Source organism: Bufo bufo, chromosome 4, assembly GCF_905171765.1.
Source record: "Bufo bufo chromosome 4, aBufBuf1.1, whole genome shotgun sequence".
Taxonomy (NCBI): Eukaryota; Metazoa; Chordata; class Amphibia; order Anura; family Bufonidae; genus Bufo; species Bufo bufo.
In genome coordinates, this window is record NC_053392.1 from 607723420 (window position 1) to 607742954 (window position 19535).

The 19535-nt window shown below is 46.7% G+C and overlaps 1 protein-coding gene across 5 annotated transcripts in view; it reads right to left on the minus strand.

Moving 5' to 3' along the window:
* Positions 1-7810: 7810 nt before the first annotated feature.
* LCLAT1 (lysocardiolipin acyltransferase 1) overlaps positions 7811-19535 on the minus strand; it is a 102776-nt gene continuing 91051 nt past the window's right edge. For all 5 annotated transcript variants that reach the window (XM_040430614.1, XM_040430611.1, XM_040430612.1 and 2 more), the window contains exon 6: positions 7811-13382. In XM_040430614.1, the coding sequence (XP_040286548.1) occupies positions 12883-13382 (500 nt within the window). In that variant the 3' untranslated portion in view covers positions 7811-12882. The remainder of the gene's footprint in view (positions 13383-19535) is intronic.

Below are 19535 nucleotides of genomic sequence, written 5' to 3' on the forward strand. Positions count from 1 at the left end.
TCTGCAAGGCCTCTCTAGGAGGGTGAGCAGCAAGGGCCTGAGAAATAGTGGCAGCCAGCATAGTGGACATGGAGTCCATGACAGTCATTATGGCACTGGAGACCGACTGCTGAAGGGTTAATGTATGAGGGTCATCCCTCTCTACCTCCCTCTCATCCGCAGGCCTTGGGCAGGCCTGGGAGGAGGGTAGATCGGTTGCTGACATAGCGGTATGAATATCGATTCAGCCAAGGATAAGAGAAAATAACAGGGCCGAAATAGGGAAATAACTAACTGTACCTAAAGCGACGTCGCAAGGGTTAATCACCCAGGCGCGATGCGGTAGGAGCGGGAGCAGGAACGGGAGAGCAGGGCAATGCGACCGTACCTGAGCGCAGAAAGGCGGAACTGACAAGAACGCCGAGATCCCGCGATAGGTGAGAATCAAGATGGCCGCCGGGATCTCGCGATACTATGCGCAAGCCCGGGAAAGCGGAGAAAGAAGATCCGGCCGTCAGGGAAAGGTGTCCCGATGTAAGAAGCAAGGAAAAGGAGCGCCAAACGCAAGTAGAAAGGGGGGAAATGCAGCGGCGAGCAATAAGAGGAAAATAAACATGCGATAAGGCACAAGATGTGACGGGGGGGGGGGAACCCCCCGAAATGGGTACAAACAGTGGAAATAATAATACCCCAGGGAATGATAAGGGGGGAAACCAATAAACAGATGAAATACAATATGTATGATGCAGATGCTGAGGGAAAAGCAAGCATAGGATAAAACGCCAACAGATAAAATATATATATATATTATAAATCAAAGACACAATAAGATATGAATCAATAGAAATCATGAGGTAAAATTGCAGCACTTATCTGGTGGCAGCAGCAAAGAAAGAGGAAGACCCAGAGGAGGAGCTGCCTATTATAGGGGCTGTCTGGGAGGGACATTGTGTTACTATGGTTACCATGTTCATTATGTAAATTTTCTTTGCTGCTATTGGTGGAACAGTAAAGGAAGAGATAGCAATAGGAGCCTCCGTGTCGTGCTGTAAAACAGTGACTCCACCAGCAGAATAGTGAGTGCAGCTCTGGAGTATAATACAGGATGTAACTCAGGATCAGTACAGGATAAGTAATGTATGTACACAATGACTGCCCAGCAGAATAGTGAGAGCAGCTCTGGAGTATATTACAGGATGTAACTCAGGATGAGTACAGGATAAGTAATGTATGTACACAATGACTGCACCAGCAGAATAGTGAGTACAGCTCTGGAGTATAATACAGGATGTAACTCAGGATCAGTACAGGATAAGTAATGTAATGTATGTACACAGTGACTCCACCAGCAGAATAGTGAGTGCAGCTCTGGAGTATAATACAGGATGTAACTCAGGATCAGTACAGGATAAGTAATTTATGTACACAGTGACTGCACCAGCAGAATAGTGAGTGCAGCTCTGGAGTATAACACAGGATGTAACTCAGGATCAGTACAGGATAAGTAATGTAATGAATGTATACAGTGACTGAACCAGCAGAAGTGAGTACAGCTCTGGAGTATAATACAGGATGTAACTCAGGATCAGTACAGGATAAGTAATGTAATGTATGTACACAGTGACTCCACCAGCAGAATAGTGAGTGCAGCTTTGGAGTATAATACAGGATATAACTCAGGATCAGTACAGGATAAGTAATTTATGTACACAGTGACTGCACCAGCAGAATAGTGAGTGCAGCTCTGGAGTATAATACAGGATGTAACTCAGGATCAGTACAGGATAAGTAATGTATGTACACAGTGACTCCACCAGCAGAATAGTGAGTGCAGCTCTGGAGTATAATACAGGATGTAACTAAATGATTTTCCTATTCCATGACGTAAAGTTATAGTTTTATTAAAGACACGGAGGAGAGTATTGCCATCTCCTTCTTTACTTTCCACCAATAGCAGCAAAGAAGAAATTTACATAATCATAACAATAAAGGACCCTCCCCTGATAGATCCTATAATAAGCAGTGTCCTCTTCTGTATCTTCCTCTTTCTTTGTATCCGTGACACCAACCGCATAACCGTAACTGGAACCGGAACCGAAAACTGGAACTGGACCCGAGAACGACAACCATTCTGGTCCATCAAACTGTCGAATCAAGCCAACTTGGCCAACGCCTCAGGAAACCTGGAACAATGTAGAATTCCATACACCGTGGAAACTTCAACCTGAAACAGAGTAAATAATATAGCCAGTGTGAGAATCAGGCAGAAACTGAACAAGATCGACCCTGGAAACGGTCGTACACCGTAAGGTCGCTGATAAAACAGAATCGTAAATACTCATCAATATAAATATAGGTAATAAATAACAATAAAAGACAATGTAAACAGTCCAATATCACACAATAAAAGGGCAGGAAGGAAAAACCCCGGGCGGGCAATACTCGCATCCGTGTCTTTAATAAAACTATGACTTTACGTCATGGAATAGGAAAATCATTTAGTTTTACAGCAAGACACGGAGGCTCATATTGCAAGTTCAAAGCTGATCAATAATAGATGAAAACACATGATGGGGCGGACGAAAATAAAATTCTCTAAACGTCGCGGCCCTAGACCAGTCAGCCAAACGAGCCCCCGAAACACCCAGGGCAATGGCAGCCGCGCCCCTGGCCGAATAAGCGGTAAAGACCGCCGTATCAATCACCAAAAGGGACATGACCCACTTCATCCAACGCGCCAAGGTGGGACTAGTCACCGGGCCAAAAGGATGGCGAATAGAGAGGAACAGTTGTGGGATGTCCGCAGAGCGGTGAGTCCGAGTGCGCAACTCATACTCCCGCAATCAGGCTACAGGACAGAGCGCCGGAGAAGATGGGAAACAGGGATAAGACACAGACCGAATATTGGTCTTGGTGCGTCGCGTAATGTTAAATGTGACGCCCTCGGGAGTAAAGGACCTCGCATCATGATCCAGAGCCCTGACATCAGAAACCCTCTTACAGGAAATGAGGCAAAAGAGGGTCAACAATTTGGCTGACAGCTGACGGAGGGAGAGACCCGCGTTTTCGGGCCACGCAGAGAGGAAAGAAAGGACCAAGGAAACGTCCCACGTAGTGGTGAAGCGTGGTCAGAGAGGCCGAGCCAAGCGTGAGCCACGTAACAGGCGCGACACCGAAGGGTGTTGTCCCGCCGGAACGCCATCCAAACCCTGATGAGTAGAAGAAATCACCGAACGGAACAAATTAATGGTCCGATAAGCTTTTCCTGCTTCAAAAAGAGACGTAAGGAATTGTAACAAATGGGTCACAGGCGCCGAAATGGGATCCAAGTCCCGCTCCACGCACCAGCTAACCCAAGATCCCCAAGCTACCCGGTAAAATTTTCGGGTGCCGGGAGCCCAAGCGTTGTCCAGGAGGCGTCTAGTTGCCTCCGACCTCTCCGGGAGTCCTGAGATTCGGCACGCCAGAAGTTGAAGGGAGCCGTCGATCAGAGGGCCCTGGAGGAGATCCGTCCGACCCGGAAGGAGGAGAGGTACATCCACCAGGAGTTCCAGGAGGATCGGGTACCAGGCTTGAGTCCCCCAGAAGGGAATCGCCACCACCAGTTCTGCATCCTGACGACGGGTCTGTAGCAGCATCCTCGGGATCATGGCAAAAGGTGGAAACGCGTATTGTAGAGCTGACGACCAGTCCTGGAGAAACGCATCCACCGCCTCCGCCTCCGGGCGCCAGCTGAAGAACCTGGGCAGGTGAGTATTGAGCTGTGACGCAAAGAGGTCTATGGCGCAAGGACCCCAGGTGTCCGAGATCGTGGAGAACATCTCCTGTGCGAGCCTCCAGTCGCTGCCGTCCGTGAAGCATCGGGAACTCCGATCTGCTCGGTAGTTGTGTAGACCCGGAAGGTATTCCGCTTGTATCATGATGTCCCTGGAAAGACAGTAGGACCAGAACTCCTTCCCCAGTCGAGCCAAGGTAGCCGATTGGGTGCCGCCCAGGTGATTGACATAGTGGACCGCCGACACATTGTCCATGCGTAATCTGATGCATGCATGTGCGATGCCATTGGTAAAACTCCGGATGGCAAACGAGCCCGCCAGGAGTTCCAGCGCGTTGATGTGAAGTTGGGTCTCGGCCTCCGACTATCGACACCCTGTAGAAATACCCTCGCAGTGGGCACTCCCAGCCTTGGAGACTCGCGTCCGACTCCACCGTGAATTCTGGTTGAAATCCGAAGATCGCTCTGCCGTTCCACGCTTCCAAATTGCATATCCACCAACGAAGTTCCTCCGAGCTTCTTGATCCAGAAACACCGCGTCCGCGAACGTGGCCCCGGCACAAAGGTGGGCAATCTTCAGACGCTGTAGGGCCCGGTAATGGAGAGGAGCGGGAACACCGCCTGAATCGAAGAAGCCAGCAGGCCAATGATGCGAGCCAGGTGGCGTAGGGATAGGGAGGCCGCTGAGAGGGCATGTCTCAATTCCTTGCGGATCGCCCGCAATTTCTCTGACGGAAGACTGAGAGATTCCGCAACAGAGTCCACTGTGAAGCCCAGGAACTCCATCCGTCGAGACGGCGTGAGGCAGGATTTCTCGGGTTCAGCAGAAAACCAAGAGCCGAAAGGAGGTTCGAGTCCACTGGAGGTGTTGTAGCAGCGTCGACTGACATTGATGCATAATGAGGATGTCGTCTAGATAGATGACTAGACGCACACCCCGACTCCGTAGCCAGGCCATGACCAGGCGCAGAAGCTTGGTAAAGCACTATGGCGCCGAAGAAAGGCCGAACGGAAGGCAAGTGAAGCGCCACACTTCGCCCCTCCACAGGAAGCGTAGGAGAATCCCTGGACGTAGAGGCAATTGGGACCGTCAGATAGGCATCTTTGAGGTCCAGCTTCACCATCCAGTCCGCCGGAATCAGCAAGTCCCGAAGGAGGTGAATTCCCTCCATTTGAAGTGGCGATAGCGCACCACCCGCGTTCAAGGCACGGAGATTTATCACTGGACGCATTTGTCCACCCTTTTTCTGAACTAGAAAAATGTTGCTGAGCACACCCCCGGGAGTAGGGGGAAACCCTTTCTAATCGCCCTTTTTTGAAAAAGGGAATACAGTTCTAAGTCCACAAGCTCCCTGTCTGGTCGCGCCAGAGGCAGTGGAGGGGGTGAAGGGATGAGACTTGGCGATTCCGTGAGTTCTATGTGGAATCCCTGCACAGTCGTCAGCACCCATGGTCTGATGTAATGTTGGACCAAACGTGGGAACAAAGACGGAGTCTGCCCCCGACACAAGGGTCCAAAGAAGTCCCCACTGGGGAAAGACTTACCGAAGGATTTTCGGAAATTCGGATTCCCTCTAACGGACCTCGAACGCCATTGGCCGCCTCTGGCCGGGAAAAATGGAGGAGGATTCCTCTGGTCCGGGAAGGGTGGGGTCTTTGGGCGAAGGAGCCTCTGCCGAGCTGCGGGCCTGAAACTGAACGGCCGGACAGACGGCCCAAGTGGAAAACCGTCCCTGAAAAACCCTACGCATGGAGGACTGGGCCTTGTCCAGGGCAGTAAATGCTCCCACAAATCTACTGAGGTCCTTGATAAAGGAATCCACGAAAAGTAGACCCTGTGCATCCTTCCTGCCTCAGTGAGTGCCAGGTTAACCAATTTCGGATCAATTTTGAACAGTATGGCTTTACGCCGTTCAATGGCCAGGGAGGAGTTGGTGCTGCCCGCAATACAAATGGCTCTCTGTATCCAGCCAGTAAGCTCCTCCGATCTATCGGAGAGCCGTCCACTCTGGCCGATTTGGCCATCTCAAATATTTTGGCAAGGGGGCCAAAAATGTCAAGGAGCTTGTCCTGGCAGCTCTTTATTGCCAAGTCCAACCCCTTACGGGGGTTTCAGCCAGATTTCGCCAAGAACTGTGTCATCTTGGGATCAACTGCTGGCATTTCACAGACCTTATTGGGGATCAATGGTCTGGGGCACTCAGATCTGAGCTTGCTGCGCGCCTCTTTGCTCAGAGGACGGCGCACCCAATGCTCCAAATAATTGCTCACATGAGCTATCGACGGCCACTCCGCTGACCTAGGGTGGTGGAGGGCATCAGGGTTGAATAAGGGGGTGCCAGGGGCGGTGGAGGCAGGACCCATAGACCCAGAGGTGGAAGGCACAGGGCCAGCAGTGCCCGGAATATCATATTCCATCTCCTCCTCAGAATGGCAGCTCGCCTCCGCATTAGCCTCCGTATCAAAATCCAATTCTGATTCCACATCGCTATTTTGTGCTCTAGCACATTTCCACGTGCGCGCCCTTTCTGCCTGGCGCGATAAGCTCTTTTGCGTGATCTATGCACGCTATCAAGGGTGGCTGAGATCACAGCAGTCAGGTTCTCCTGTATATTAGGAGTATCATAAACGGCAGGCTGCAGATGAGGTATAGCAGGTGTCTGATTAGAGGGGCCAGGGGCATGGGCAGACAAAGCCTGGGAGATGGTCTTGGATATCATGGATGACATGGATCCCATGGCTTCAACTATTGCGCTAGATACTGAGCGCTGCAAATCCAGGGCCTGTACAGTCATCTCAGACCTTCTGGGCTCCCCAGATGGAGGTGGGGTAGGCCCAGATGGGGATCGGTCGGATGACATGCTTAGTTTTTTATATTTTTTTTAGATAATAATAATAATAATAATAATAATAATAATAATGTAGGTCTACAGCTGAAGGTAACCTAAGGGGGGACTAATAATGGCAAGTGCTAGCCTAACAACCCCCCAACTAACCAAAACGAGGGGTTAATCACCCCAGGAGCCGCAGAGAAGGAGCCGAGACTGTCCGGTTGAAGAGGCAATGCCGAAATCCCGCGAGAACACGCGCGGGAGCTCCCAAAATGGCCGCCGAGACCTCGCGACCCGCGGGAAATAAGCAGAGCCTGCGCCGAAGTGAGATGGTCAACGGAGCACCAAGGAGAAGAGAGAAAAGAGTGGAGGAACACCTCCGGACGCAGGAGCAGGCCGCAGGTAACGGAAGAATAAAGGTGGGAATCGGAAGCCACAAAATCGCAAATGGAAATAAAACAGGAAAAAACTAATCGGGTAACAATAAGAAAAAAAGGGGGGGGGGAGAACCCCCAAGCAAGGAAAAAAGGGGCCTAGAATGAATCCATAAGATATGAAGGCCTAGAAAGAAATATACAAATATATATATGGGGAAAAAACTCAATTAAGAGAAACAGTCTGACATGCAATAGCCTGAGCAAGCAGAAGCTCAGAGATTAACCCTTAAATCACAGCAATCATACCACAAAAATATACTGAATAGATGTTACTTATCTTGGTGGAAGCAGCAAAGAAAGAGGAAGATACTGAAGAGGACACTGCTTATTATAGGATCTGTCAGGGGAGGGTCCTTTATTGTTATGATTATGTAAATTTCTTCTTTGCTGCTGTTGGTGGAAAGTAAAGAAGGAGATAGCAATATGAGCCTCCGTGTCTTGCTGTAAAACTCAGGATCAGTACAGGATAAGTAATGTATGTACACAATGACTGCACCAGCAGAGTAGTGAGTGCAGCTCTGGAGTATAATACAGGATGTAACTCAGGATCAGTACAGGATAAGTAATGTATGTACACACTGACTCCACCAGCAATCTACCAATTATGATATGGTTGTCGTCATATATGACCCTTTTGGGCCCACTCAGGCACCTCGTTCTGGATGCAATGGTGTATCTCTACCGCCTCTATAGCTACATCCCTGCCTCCTGCTTTGGGTGACAGTAGATGTCCTTAAAGGGAGTCATTTTCCTGATTTCCCATGCAGAATATTAACCACAGAGATGAGAAAAGTTTTAATCTTTTTTTTATTCATATATAGTAACAATGCACTTTTCAAAGGGTCCACAACACATTTGATCCCTTTACAAATGATTACAAAGTGAAATGAGTGAAGACATCAGAGAAGTGACTGTGTCGGCTGATAAAAGGATGAAACAAGGATTATGGGAGAGAAAAAGAGGATCGGAATATCAAACAGAAACAGTCATTAAAAGCAAATGATATAAATAAACCACTGTAAAAAAGCCTCGATGGCCGAGTTCTCCTACTTCATATACATGACATATAGCGCTATAGTGTCTCGCGTCACCTCCACTAGGGGCGCCGCTCATCATTAATATAAAACCACAGAAGGACGGAGTTGTAATCCACATCAGCAGTTTGCTTAGATTGTCTTTGGAATTTAAAGTGCAATTACACGAGGTTACCTGATTACTGCCAGTCATACATGGGGACGATAGGACGCTTTGTGGCTAAGCAGTTACACTTCATGATGAATGATTGGTTCTCAGGTTAATTATGGACTTCTAGAGACCCCTACAAAAACACATGGGAGGAGCGTACTTCTTTAGTCCAATTTGTCACGGGAAGGCATAGGACAAGTAGAATGTCATGATCCGTCTTCTTCAAAAAGACTAAGACAGGGTTAATGTTCTCCCATCCTGGCCATAGTTTTAATGCAATTTTTTGTTGCATAACACCAACGAACCGTTATTTTGGATGGCTTCATTTATAATATGGTGCACTGAGCTCTGTCGGTGAGGCGATCCATGAGACGTGTCTATATTGTCCAAGACTAAACGGACGGCTGTTGCAGAGGCTCTAGGTAGGTGTTAAGTACAAAGTCTTGGATAAATGGACTATTAGGAATTGTTGGAGTGCCGTGCAATGCAGTTGGATAGACGGACTGAGCTGTGTAAGAATGCAGCTCAGTATTTAGTTGGATGAAGGTCTTCAAAAGGCAGGTGAATAATCGTCTGGATGGATGAATGATTTTGCACAAGTCTAGCGCACAAGATCATACCATGGATAATTCAACTGTACAATGCTCAAGATGGCTGGACTGTACAAGACACATTCTATGTGCAATATGTACCCTACATGGGTACAGAGAACCATACTTTGGTTGGATGGGTGGATTGTTCCTGCATGAGGCTATATAATTTATTAAGGTCTTGCTGAACGATGATTTAGATCTGAAGGTTTAACATTGATTGTTCAAGCATAAGTAATAATAACATGAACCATCTCCAGACCATCAGAGTATAGTTACTTTGCCGTAGCTTTGTGTAAATAGAGCTTTCTATGACCTGCCTTGCCTAAACAGCGTCATCTTGGTTGGGTGGAAAGCCAACAAACCAGATGGAACTCATACTTTCCAAAGTGGCCCATGATCCATCATTATGAAGGCAATTCAGTAATTTTTGTCCAAAAGATCTTTTAGCCACAAACTAAGATGGCTGGTGCATGCTATGGCCTGGATGAACATGTATGAATTTTCTGGTGGAGCAAGAGCACCTGTCAGACATTGCCAGACAATTAATCTTGAGAAAAATAAGAGCCATTGTATTGGTCTAGCTGCCCCTTATTCTTAGGTAGATCTTGACATAATTACCTTAGATTCTCAAAAAATTTGTGGCTATAGGTGGTTGAAGACAACCACTGTCCATATGCAGGGGCCCCTGGCTCAGGACACCCTCTGCGAGCCAAAAATAGAAGAGCAGCTCCTGCTCTGGTAGTCTGGAGCCAACCATGATATACATGGATTACTATTCCTTGGAAATATTTGCTGAGACAAGGCTTAAAGGGGACCTGTCTTCAGAAATTACCCATGAAGCTAGTTACATCTTCCTACTGTTCAAGTTCCCATCATTCATAAAATGGTTTTGTTTACGCTCAAAAGTGTTGCTTTTATGTCAAAAATCAACGATGAAAATGTACCTATTGTAATCAACCGGTAGCTCATGGAGTCATTGCTGCGTTGCCCTGAATGAGTCACTAGTCAACCCCTATTTTTCCCGCTTAAATAATGAAGCCCATCACCTTCTGAAAATGTACTGGTGGATGGTCAGCACCAAGAAGCTGATGGCTAATTTTCCTGGTCATGGTCCATAAGAGAGCTCCTATTCCTACCTATAAACTTGAGATGATTATTTACAAAAACATTGTGATCTCATGGGTAATGACCCGTAATAATGAGGAAGAAGAACCATGAATATCACTCACGAATCTCAGTTAATTTCCCACCAAAAGGTTTCTCTTTGGAAAGTGAACTTCCAGAGGGATGAAAGGAAGTCCGTAGGAAACTAAAGGTTTTGTAAACAGTCAATTTATCTCAGAGAAAGTTTCCTGAAAGCCGCCAGAGAGGGGAGACTAGGCTGCTTCCAAAATAGGACAAGATATCACTCCTAGAGAGTGAAGGCCATGCTAAATCCATGCCTCCAACATGTCAGAAAACGTTACTGTTGGGGTTCAGACATCCCAAGTTCAAACTATTTTAGACAAAGATTTGTTTGATGGGAAATTGAGAAACCTCAATCTCCATCAAAATCAATGGAGCAGAAGAATGAGAAATGTGTTAAAATTTCCTGTCGAGGCGGCATGTCCAGAAGAACCATCTTTAATTTGGGAACTATCCATAATCTGTCTTGTCTCAAAGATAGGCATCAATAAATTTAAATACACTGTGCAGTCCTAAACAGACATTGTTCCTCATATTTGGAATACGTAATGGATAAAAAAAGTTTCACCCCGTTTTGTACTCTCTTCTAAAAAGGTCATTTATATAGCCCGAAACGCAATGAAGACTATACTGACGATTTACGACTTGGAACACAATTTTTTTGATCCATTAATTACTGGACTTAATTGCTGATTAAAAAAGTATATTAATAACTTGTAAGGATCTCGTAATCAGTCTGCTCAGTCTTCTGGTTCTGATCAAGATCTCTAATCGAAACGAATACTGGCCCAACAGAATTTCTGGATGTCAGATTAAAGTAAGGCTACGTTCACACTTCCATTTGGAGATCCAGCAGGCTGTTCCAGCATAGAGCAGCCTTCTGGATCTCACACTACTTCACCACTGGATTCCCATTGACTGCAATAAGATCCGGCACACATCAATTTGGTTTCCAGCATAAATGCCGGGTTTCGGCCATACAAAAAACATTGCCGACAGCCATCATTTGCATCGGATCAGGCTGCCGGATCGCCAAAACACGTGTGAACGTGACCTAATTTAATAGCACCGGTCATATAAAAATATATTAGTTTATTAGCATTGGCCTTGTAGATGTTAAGCCTCTGATTGAGTGGTATCATTTTTGAGGCATTTTCAAGAACAGTAGCATGGACCTAGTGGAGGAAGCAGAGCTAAAAATGATTATCATCCATAAATGGGGCCATTGATGAGCCTTTGAAGTGCAACACGTGACTCCAGGGCCACAGCTTGGACGGTGGAGATTTAGAAAGACCAGGACAACTGAAAATATCAGGCTCAAGAAAGACCTGTCAAGTTATAGGTTCCCATACATCATCTTTAGGATGGACTAAATAAGAAAAGATCACAGTGGTCCAAACAGTTGATCTCAGACAAACAATCTGCAAGGACAAAAGACAACCAAAAATTCTATGACCCGTAGGACATTCCCAACAGAATATGAGATTGTATGAATCATAAAACATTTCACAGTTGAGTATTACCCAAGCAGAGCTTACCTAGAATGGTGTGTCTACAATATTTTGGTGGGTTATTCCAGGAAGGAACCAGTATGGTTGGTAAACGCTTATTTCTCAAGGTCAATTCCACTGCCTTGGTGTCAACTCGAAGTTCTACAAACTTTTTCAGCTCTGGTCAACTTTTTCCATTAGTTGGAAAGACCAGCCAATCTACCTAGGTGTATCACAGAAAGACATTCTTTTCTAGTTCTAGGCGGTTTTGGACCTGCTTTCTAGTTTGCCAGCACAAGGTCAGTTGTGAGGGTCCACGGAGAGAAACCCAACCAACTGTCATCAGTTTTCGCATATAATATTTTTACTCAATTGATTTCTCTAGAGCACTCCTCACTTTACGGCATCTATTGTCCAGGAAAGGATGCTCTTAGGATGAAGTGCTCGAAAACTGAAATGGTTCAGCTCACACCTTGGTGCGCCAGTCCTTAAAGGGGTCGCAGGGGGGAAAAAAAATAATCTCCCTCTCGAATGTAAATTTTACCTCTCTAGTGAAGCTCTGCTTGATTTTTAACACCAAGAAAACCCCACAAAACGTGGTTTTAGGTCAATAGACACAACTGTATACATTTATGATGGGCATTTCTCCTGCAAATTGGCTGTTATTCTTTATGGGGGGGCTTTCACTTAAAAAAAATAATTTAATATTAAAAGGTAAACAATTGTGCACGAACAGATACACTATAAAGAAAACTCCTGATTGTCTACAGACCAGATAACACAAAAACTTCCAGGTAAAAACACACAATTTTGGGATTTCCCAGGTATTTTACGGGAGAATGCAGTAAAAATGCACAACAGTTTAACCCTTTAAATACATTCAGTGATACAGTATGCTGTGTTCACCCATGGCGCGATGCAAGATGATGTTTTTCCTATGAAGACGGGTAAAATATTACTTAAAAATACAACAGTAAGGATACCTGGAAATATGTATAAGGAAATTCCAACTTTCATCGGACGGTCTTAATATACAAGCCACCGACTGTCCAAGAAAAAGGGAGCCCAAATCCCCTTGGTGAAGGTCAACCATTTAACCAGACTCTTCTTAAGATCTTCCAGACATGACTCCACTGAAATCAATGAAGAAACAAGTCAAAGTTTTGCAAATCTTTGACCAGTTCTGAAGACTCTACCTAGAGGGGTGGCCACTCGGCAAGGGTTCCAACTAACAGGCTCCACAGCTCCACAAGAGATTCCAAAGGATTTCATGAAGTGTAGGCAACCATAGCCAGTCCAGGAGCTGGTGAACTATAAGTCTTGACCATCTGAAGAGTCTCTGGTTACTTGGTTGACATGCACAATAGGGTAGATAGTACAAAAGTATCATAAAGAGACAGCCCCATATTATTTTTGTTTGCCTGCTGCGACTCGTTGTGTGGTGTGATATTGGTGGAGTGCCAGCTCGATATGCTCAAGTCCACCAAAGTACTTTTCCTGAAGGACAAAGATGACGACCATGATGAGGGTGTACCACCGGACAATGCTGTACAGGTAGATGAAGTAAAAGGACACAAAAATGAAGGATGTCCAGTACAGCAACGAAGCAAACTTTATCAAGTGCACCCTGAGTTCCGATTTGCAAGGAGGGATGCGGCTGCGTCTTGTGACGTCAAAGTACTTTTCCCCTTCGTAGAAGGTTCGCAACCGCTCCTCCTTCTCCTTCCAGCGTTCCTGGCACCAGAGCTGGAGGTCCTCCTTAGAGGCGGGCAGGCTACTTACAGGATACCTACAGACGTGGAAGTGAATCTCCTTGGGGAAGTTGCCATTGAGGATGTGTTTCTCAGTTTGAGGAATGTTGTGAGGGTAGGCCACGGTTATGTCATGGATGGCATCAAGGTTGTTGCCTGAGGGAGAGAAAAAAAGTATAGATCAATAAGAAGAAATGTGAGGATTGTGACGTCCACCATGGGCAAAGCCATGGTGGTGATAGGCAAACTGGTACAGAAATCAGTGAGATCGACAAGAAGCGAAACCCCTGTACAACAGGTGGAGACCAAGAATATGTAGATGGTCAGATAAGCTTAGCCTGCTTTCACATATACGATAAAGGTATCCAGCAGAGGAACAGCTTACCGAAGTTCACCATAGCCAGATAGGGCCGTCCACATCCCTTTGACTATAAAGGGATCCGGCATGTTTTTAGCATAAGTGCCGGGTTTCAGCTGGACAGAAACCGATGCATGCATTGTTTTTTGTACGTCTGAAAACCGCCATTCATGCTGGAATCCAGCCGGATGCCATTAAAATCAAAGGGGTCTGACGGTGGACGGCCCTATCAGCTATGCTGGATATGGTGAATCTCTACTGCTTATTTGAAACTCACTTAAAGGATTTGTCTAACATTAGAAACACATGGCTTCCACAAACAGGACCACACCTGTCCACAGGCTGTGTGCGATATTGCAGCTCAACCTAATTCACTTTCATGGAGCAGAGGTGTAAAACCAGACAAAACCCACGGTGTCTGAAAGAAGCCATGTTTTTCTGGTCCCGGACAACCATCTAAAGCAGATTTACAAGCACCTCCCCCTTTATTGAGACTCCTCCCCCTCGGTTCATCTGCAGCAACTTCCTGACCATCCTCTTTTTCTCACCAGTGGGATAGATAGAATCTCTCCATGCACTGGCTTCTTGCTGAGCTTGCGCTAATACCCAGAAGCCAATCTGAACAAGCAGAGCTGCAGCGAAAATCATGGTGGAAAAGCAGAGCAGCCTTAGCCTCTGATGACACAGGAGGTGAATTTCAGACTACCACCGGCTGCAATAAACACAGCAGAGCTGGGGTCACAGTTGATAGCTGTGCACCTCCTGCCTCATCTGAGGCATAGCTTGCTTCTCCAGTCTTCCCTATGCTTTACACTACAGCTTTGCTTGTTCTAATTGACTGCTGGGTAGAATCTGGGGTGGGGGTTGTCAAGCAGTTTCCACACATTAATTAATTCAGATAATGCGGATACTGCTGCGGATTTCACATGGGGTTAATTAAAATCACAATCATATGTTGTAGTGTGGAAACTGGACTGAATATCAGCAACAAATACGACATGTCTGAACATGGCCTAAGGGGATCCATTTTAATATTTCACAGAAGTGGATTGTGCTAGATATGAATTATTCTTAAACATCACGCTTGTATAATCTACCAACAAGCACACGTAGCACATTTCCCCGCCGTGTAGTTTGTTATGTCGACCACAAGGCGGAGACACTTAGCAGATACTGCGTCGCCCACTAAGGCCCCTTTCACACGAGCGAGTTTTGACGTGAACGCCTAGCACCCGCACCGAGTCCCGACGCGTTCATTTCTATGGGTACATGAGCGGTTTTTCTCACGCATCAGTTCTGCGTTGCGTGAAAATCGCAGCATGTTCTATATTCTATATTTAAAAAACGCATTGCATCCGTGTAACCCGGATGCAGTCCGAGTGCAATGCATTTTTCACTGATGGTTGCTAGATGTTGTTTGTAAACCTTCAGATTTTTTTATCACGTGCGTGAAAAACCCATCAAAACGCATTGCGCCCGTGTGGAAAAAACTGAACGCAATCGCAGACAAAACTGACTGAAGTTGCTTGCAAAATGGTGCACGTTTCCCTGAACGCACCCGGAGCCAATCCGCCAAACACATGTGAAAGAGGCCTAAAGGAGGCTTTTATTCTAGACAGTGATGACTGATGACTCCGTGCAGCCATTGTACCCGGCTGTACATATCACCACTGTCCTGGCAGGACCTTCCTCCTCAATGACATCACCAAATAACCACACTGCAGTCTGTACTCTGCACGTCCCCACAGATGACTCCGCGCAGCCAACTGGAAGCAGAAGGGACGTAACAACGCTAGGGCCCTGCATTGACGGACATAAACATAATGTAGAGGAGGGATGAGCCCATTCAGGCTTGAGAAGAAGACAGGGAGACCGGACCACAGCCCCAGAGATTAAAAAGGTGCAGACTCTACATACCGTCTAGATTAAAGGGCATCTGTCATCAGTTTTGTACCTATGACACTGGCTGACCTCTTACATGTGCACTTGGCAGCTGAAGGTATCTGTGTTGGTCCTATGTTCATATGTGCCCGCATTGCTGAGAAAAATAAGGTTTTTATATATGCAAATGAGCCTCTAGGAGCAACGGGGGCGTAGCCGTTACACCTAGAGGCTCTGCTCTCTCTGCAACTGCTGCGTCCTCTGCACTTTGATTGACAGGGCCAGGCAGTGTAAATGTGATCGCATCTGGCCGTGTCAAAGTGCAGAGGGAGCGGCAGTTGCAGAGAGAGCATAGCCTCTAGGTGTAACGGCTACGCCCCCGTTTCTCATAGAGACTCATTTGCATAAATTAAAACATTTTTTTTTCTCAGCGGAAAACATAAGAACATGGGATCAATTGCTAGTTCAGCCAGTGTCATAGGTGCAAATCTGCTGACAGATGCCCTTTAAAAAGCTACCATTTTCTGTACGCAGCTCCCATGCAGACCTATGTCAAACCCTGTGTAGTCTGCAGTCCATGCCTCTTCTACTGTCTCTAGGTTATGGAGAGGGAAGAAGCAGAAGGAATCAATGGGATGCACATCGATGACTATGGCTGCCTGCGCTACGGCCAGGACATAGAAGAGCCGGGGACAGATGAGATGTGGAGGAGCTCGGCGCCGGGGAGACGATCAGACGCTTTATTATCATAAGCCACTATCCCTGCGCTATTTTCTCCGGATAAGATTGTCCCTTGATTTCACCTGACAGAATCCGTGAGATCCGACGAGATGGAAGTGAAAGGGGAGTACAATCGCCGTATGTGACGGGCTGAGCGGCGGGGGGAGATCAATTCAATTTGGACGACAATTTCACGGTGTCTACGACGTGTCTCGGCGGGTTACACTCTGCACTGTACAATAGGGGGGAGCACATAGGGACGTTTCCAGGGGACGCTACAGGGAGGAACAGGACGAATCGAAGAAGGGCAAAACCTATACAGACCTAATAAGTCTCACAGCTGAGGGTTTGTCACAATTGTATTCAGTGTAGGCAATTCGTCAGCAGCACATAGCTCTCTACTGTCCTGATACTTTGCCACAATGGGGCAGAGGGACATATTTCACCTGTTATTTTTAAGCTCTCTGATGGGCTGTGACTAACCGGCCTCTGCCCGTTCAGTCGGACACCACAGTCTGTACCTACCTTCTTGAAGCCTTTGTTTAAAGGGGTTATTCCATGAAACTAAAAAGGCTATTGACCACTAATTAAACTACTTGTTACCCACAAAAATAAAGCAATATATATATATATTATTATTTTTTTTAACTCCCAAGATTGCTAGGCAATGTCAAACTCTATATGCCGTTCACCCCCTGCTCCACATCACCACCAGTCAGTCTCCTTCCCCGCTGGCAGGCATAAATATACTCCCCTGTAAGCTCTGCAGTCAGGCTCCTTCCCCGCTGGCAGCCATAAATATACTACCCTGTAAGCTCTGCAGTCAGGCTCCTTCCCCGCTGGCAGCCATACATATACTCCCCTGTAAGCTCTGCAGTCAGGCTCCTTCCCCGCTAGCAGCCATAAATATACTCCCCTGTAAGCTGTGCAGTCAGGCTGCTTCCCCGCTAACAGCCATAAATATACTCCCCTGTAAGCTCTGCAGTCAGGCTCCTTCCCCGCTAGCAGCCATAAATATACTCCCCTGTAAGCTCTGCAGTCAGGCTGCTTCCCCGCTAACAGCCATAAATATACTCCCCTGTAAGCTCTGCAGTCAGGCTCCTTCCCCGCTAACAGCCATAAATATACTCCCCTGTAAGCTCTGCAGTCAGGCTCCTTCCCCGCTGGCAGCCATAAATATACTCCCCTGTAAGCTCTGCAGTCAGGCTCCTTCCCCACTATCAGCCATAAATATACTCCCCTGTAAGCTCTGCAGTCAGGCTCCTTCCCCGCTGGCAGCCATAAATATACTCCCCTGTAAGCTCTGCAGTCAGGCTCCTTCCCCACTATCAGCCATAAATATACTCCCCTGAAAGCTCTGCAGTCAGGCTCCTTCCCCGCTAACAGCCATAAATATACTCCCCTGTAAGCTCTGCAGTCAGGCTCCTTCCCCGCTGGCAGCCATAAATATACTCCCCTGTAAGCTCTGCAGTCAGGCTCCTTCCCCACTATCAGCCATAAATATACCCGACCTGTAAGCTCTGCAGTCAGGCTGCTTCCCCTCTGGCAGCCATAAATATACTCCCCTGTAAGCTCTGCAGTCAGGCTCCTTCCCCACTATCAGCCATAAATATACTCCCCTGTAAGCTCTGCAGTCAGGCTCCTTCCCCGCTAACAGCCATAAATATACTCCCCTGTAAGCTCTGCAGTCAGGCTCCTTCCCCGCTGGCAGCCATAAATATACTCCCCTGTAAGCTCTGCAGTCAGGCTCCTTCCCCACTATCAGCCATAAATATACCCGACCTGTAAGCTCTGCAGTCAGGCTGCTTCCCCTCTAGCAGCTGTAAATATAGCAGCCAGTATGTTCCCCTGCAGACAGAAAATAATTGTACTAGGGAGTCTGGAGCAGTGAAGGAAATAGTCCTCGCTTGCTCACAAGTCAATCCTCAGGTCTTCTTGCCATGTTACTGCACAGACGCCCGTCTGTCCCTGACAATTAGCGTAAAAGCAATTTCTAAAGGTTGCGGTTCAGTGGAGCCCGCCGAAAACAGGTGCAGAGGGAAGAGTGACTGAGCGCGTGTCCACCAGCATGCCACTCATTAGGTCGACGTGCACATTGCTATACACTTTGAACACCAGGTGGCACCATACTAGGTAAGTAAATGTCAAATCCCTTCAGTGGATCTTTTTTTGGTGCATGTAAAAAGGGAAAAATTATGAATTTTCCATAATCTGTACCATAAATATAATATTTATCAGTGGGATAAGCCCTTTAATGTGTCTCACGGTGCGCGCCGTTATTTCAGAGCTGATAAATAAAGCTAGATCTAATGAAATCCGCCATCTCATCAGTTTAATGTCATTTACATAAACAGCTTGAAGGGAAGTGAAATCTCCATAATTCCCGTCACTCGGCCGCACGAAGAATATCGTTAGGAATACGTATAACTGAGGATGACGGGCGCATACATCTCCGGTGACGTGCTGGAATCTACAGCCCCCATTCATACAGTCCCAGTGTCGGCCCCAGTTTACTGGTGAACTGCCAAGCAATGTGACCGTACAGACCAATTCATGCCATAATGGCAAAAAAGGCAAGAAAATGATGGATAATTTAACCCAGCAGGATTAAGCCTATTAAACCAGGCATACTGCCTGATGGGGTTGATCCTGCTGCTTAAAATGATACCTTTATTACCAATATTTTTTCCAGAGTTACATGATTTTTTAATCAATATGCCAAGCAGGGCTTCAGTGCCCAGAGGGCAGCCCTGTTCCTGGCGCACCTCAGCTTCTCCTCTTTACCGACCTAGCGATGACCCCCACACATGTGCTGCACTTCTATAATTAGCGCATGCGCAGTAAGCATCCCTAGAAACCTGCAGGAGACGTACTGCTCATGCAACAGGCAAGAGGGAATAATGATAATGCTGGACCTTGTAAGTCAAGCGAAGGGGGCAAGGCTAAATCAGGAAAGCGGAGGAGCACTGAGGGGCTAGCTAGGGCCTGCCCCTGGGTGTAGTGGGCAGGGCTGTGGAGTCGGTAGATAAATGCTCCGACTCCTCAGTTTTTGGTACTTCCGACTCCGACTCCTCTGTATTTAATATGCAAATGTATTTTATACATTCCTTGAAGGAAAGAAAGACAACATACATGTCATTAGCACAGAACTACTGGCCAGGAAGCCGCTGCCTTCTCCTCTGTGTGCTGATCTTCTGCTGAACATAGGGCAGTGGGGGGATCCTGGACGGGGCATTTATTGTAAAACATGATTTCCCTAGTAGAATACCATAGTCATGTTTAAAGTTTAAGCTACAATCTGAGTTTACAAGGTTTTATAGCCTTAGCTGAATGACAGCAGTTTTTCCAAT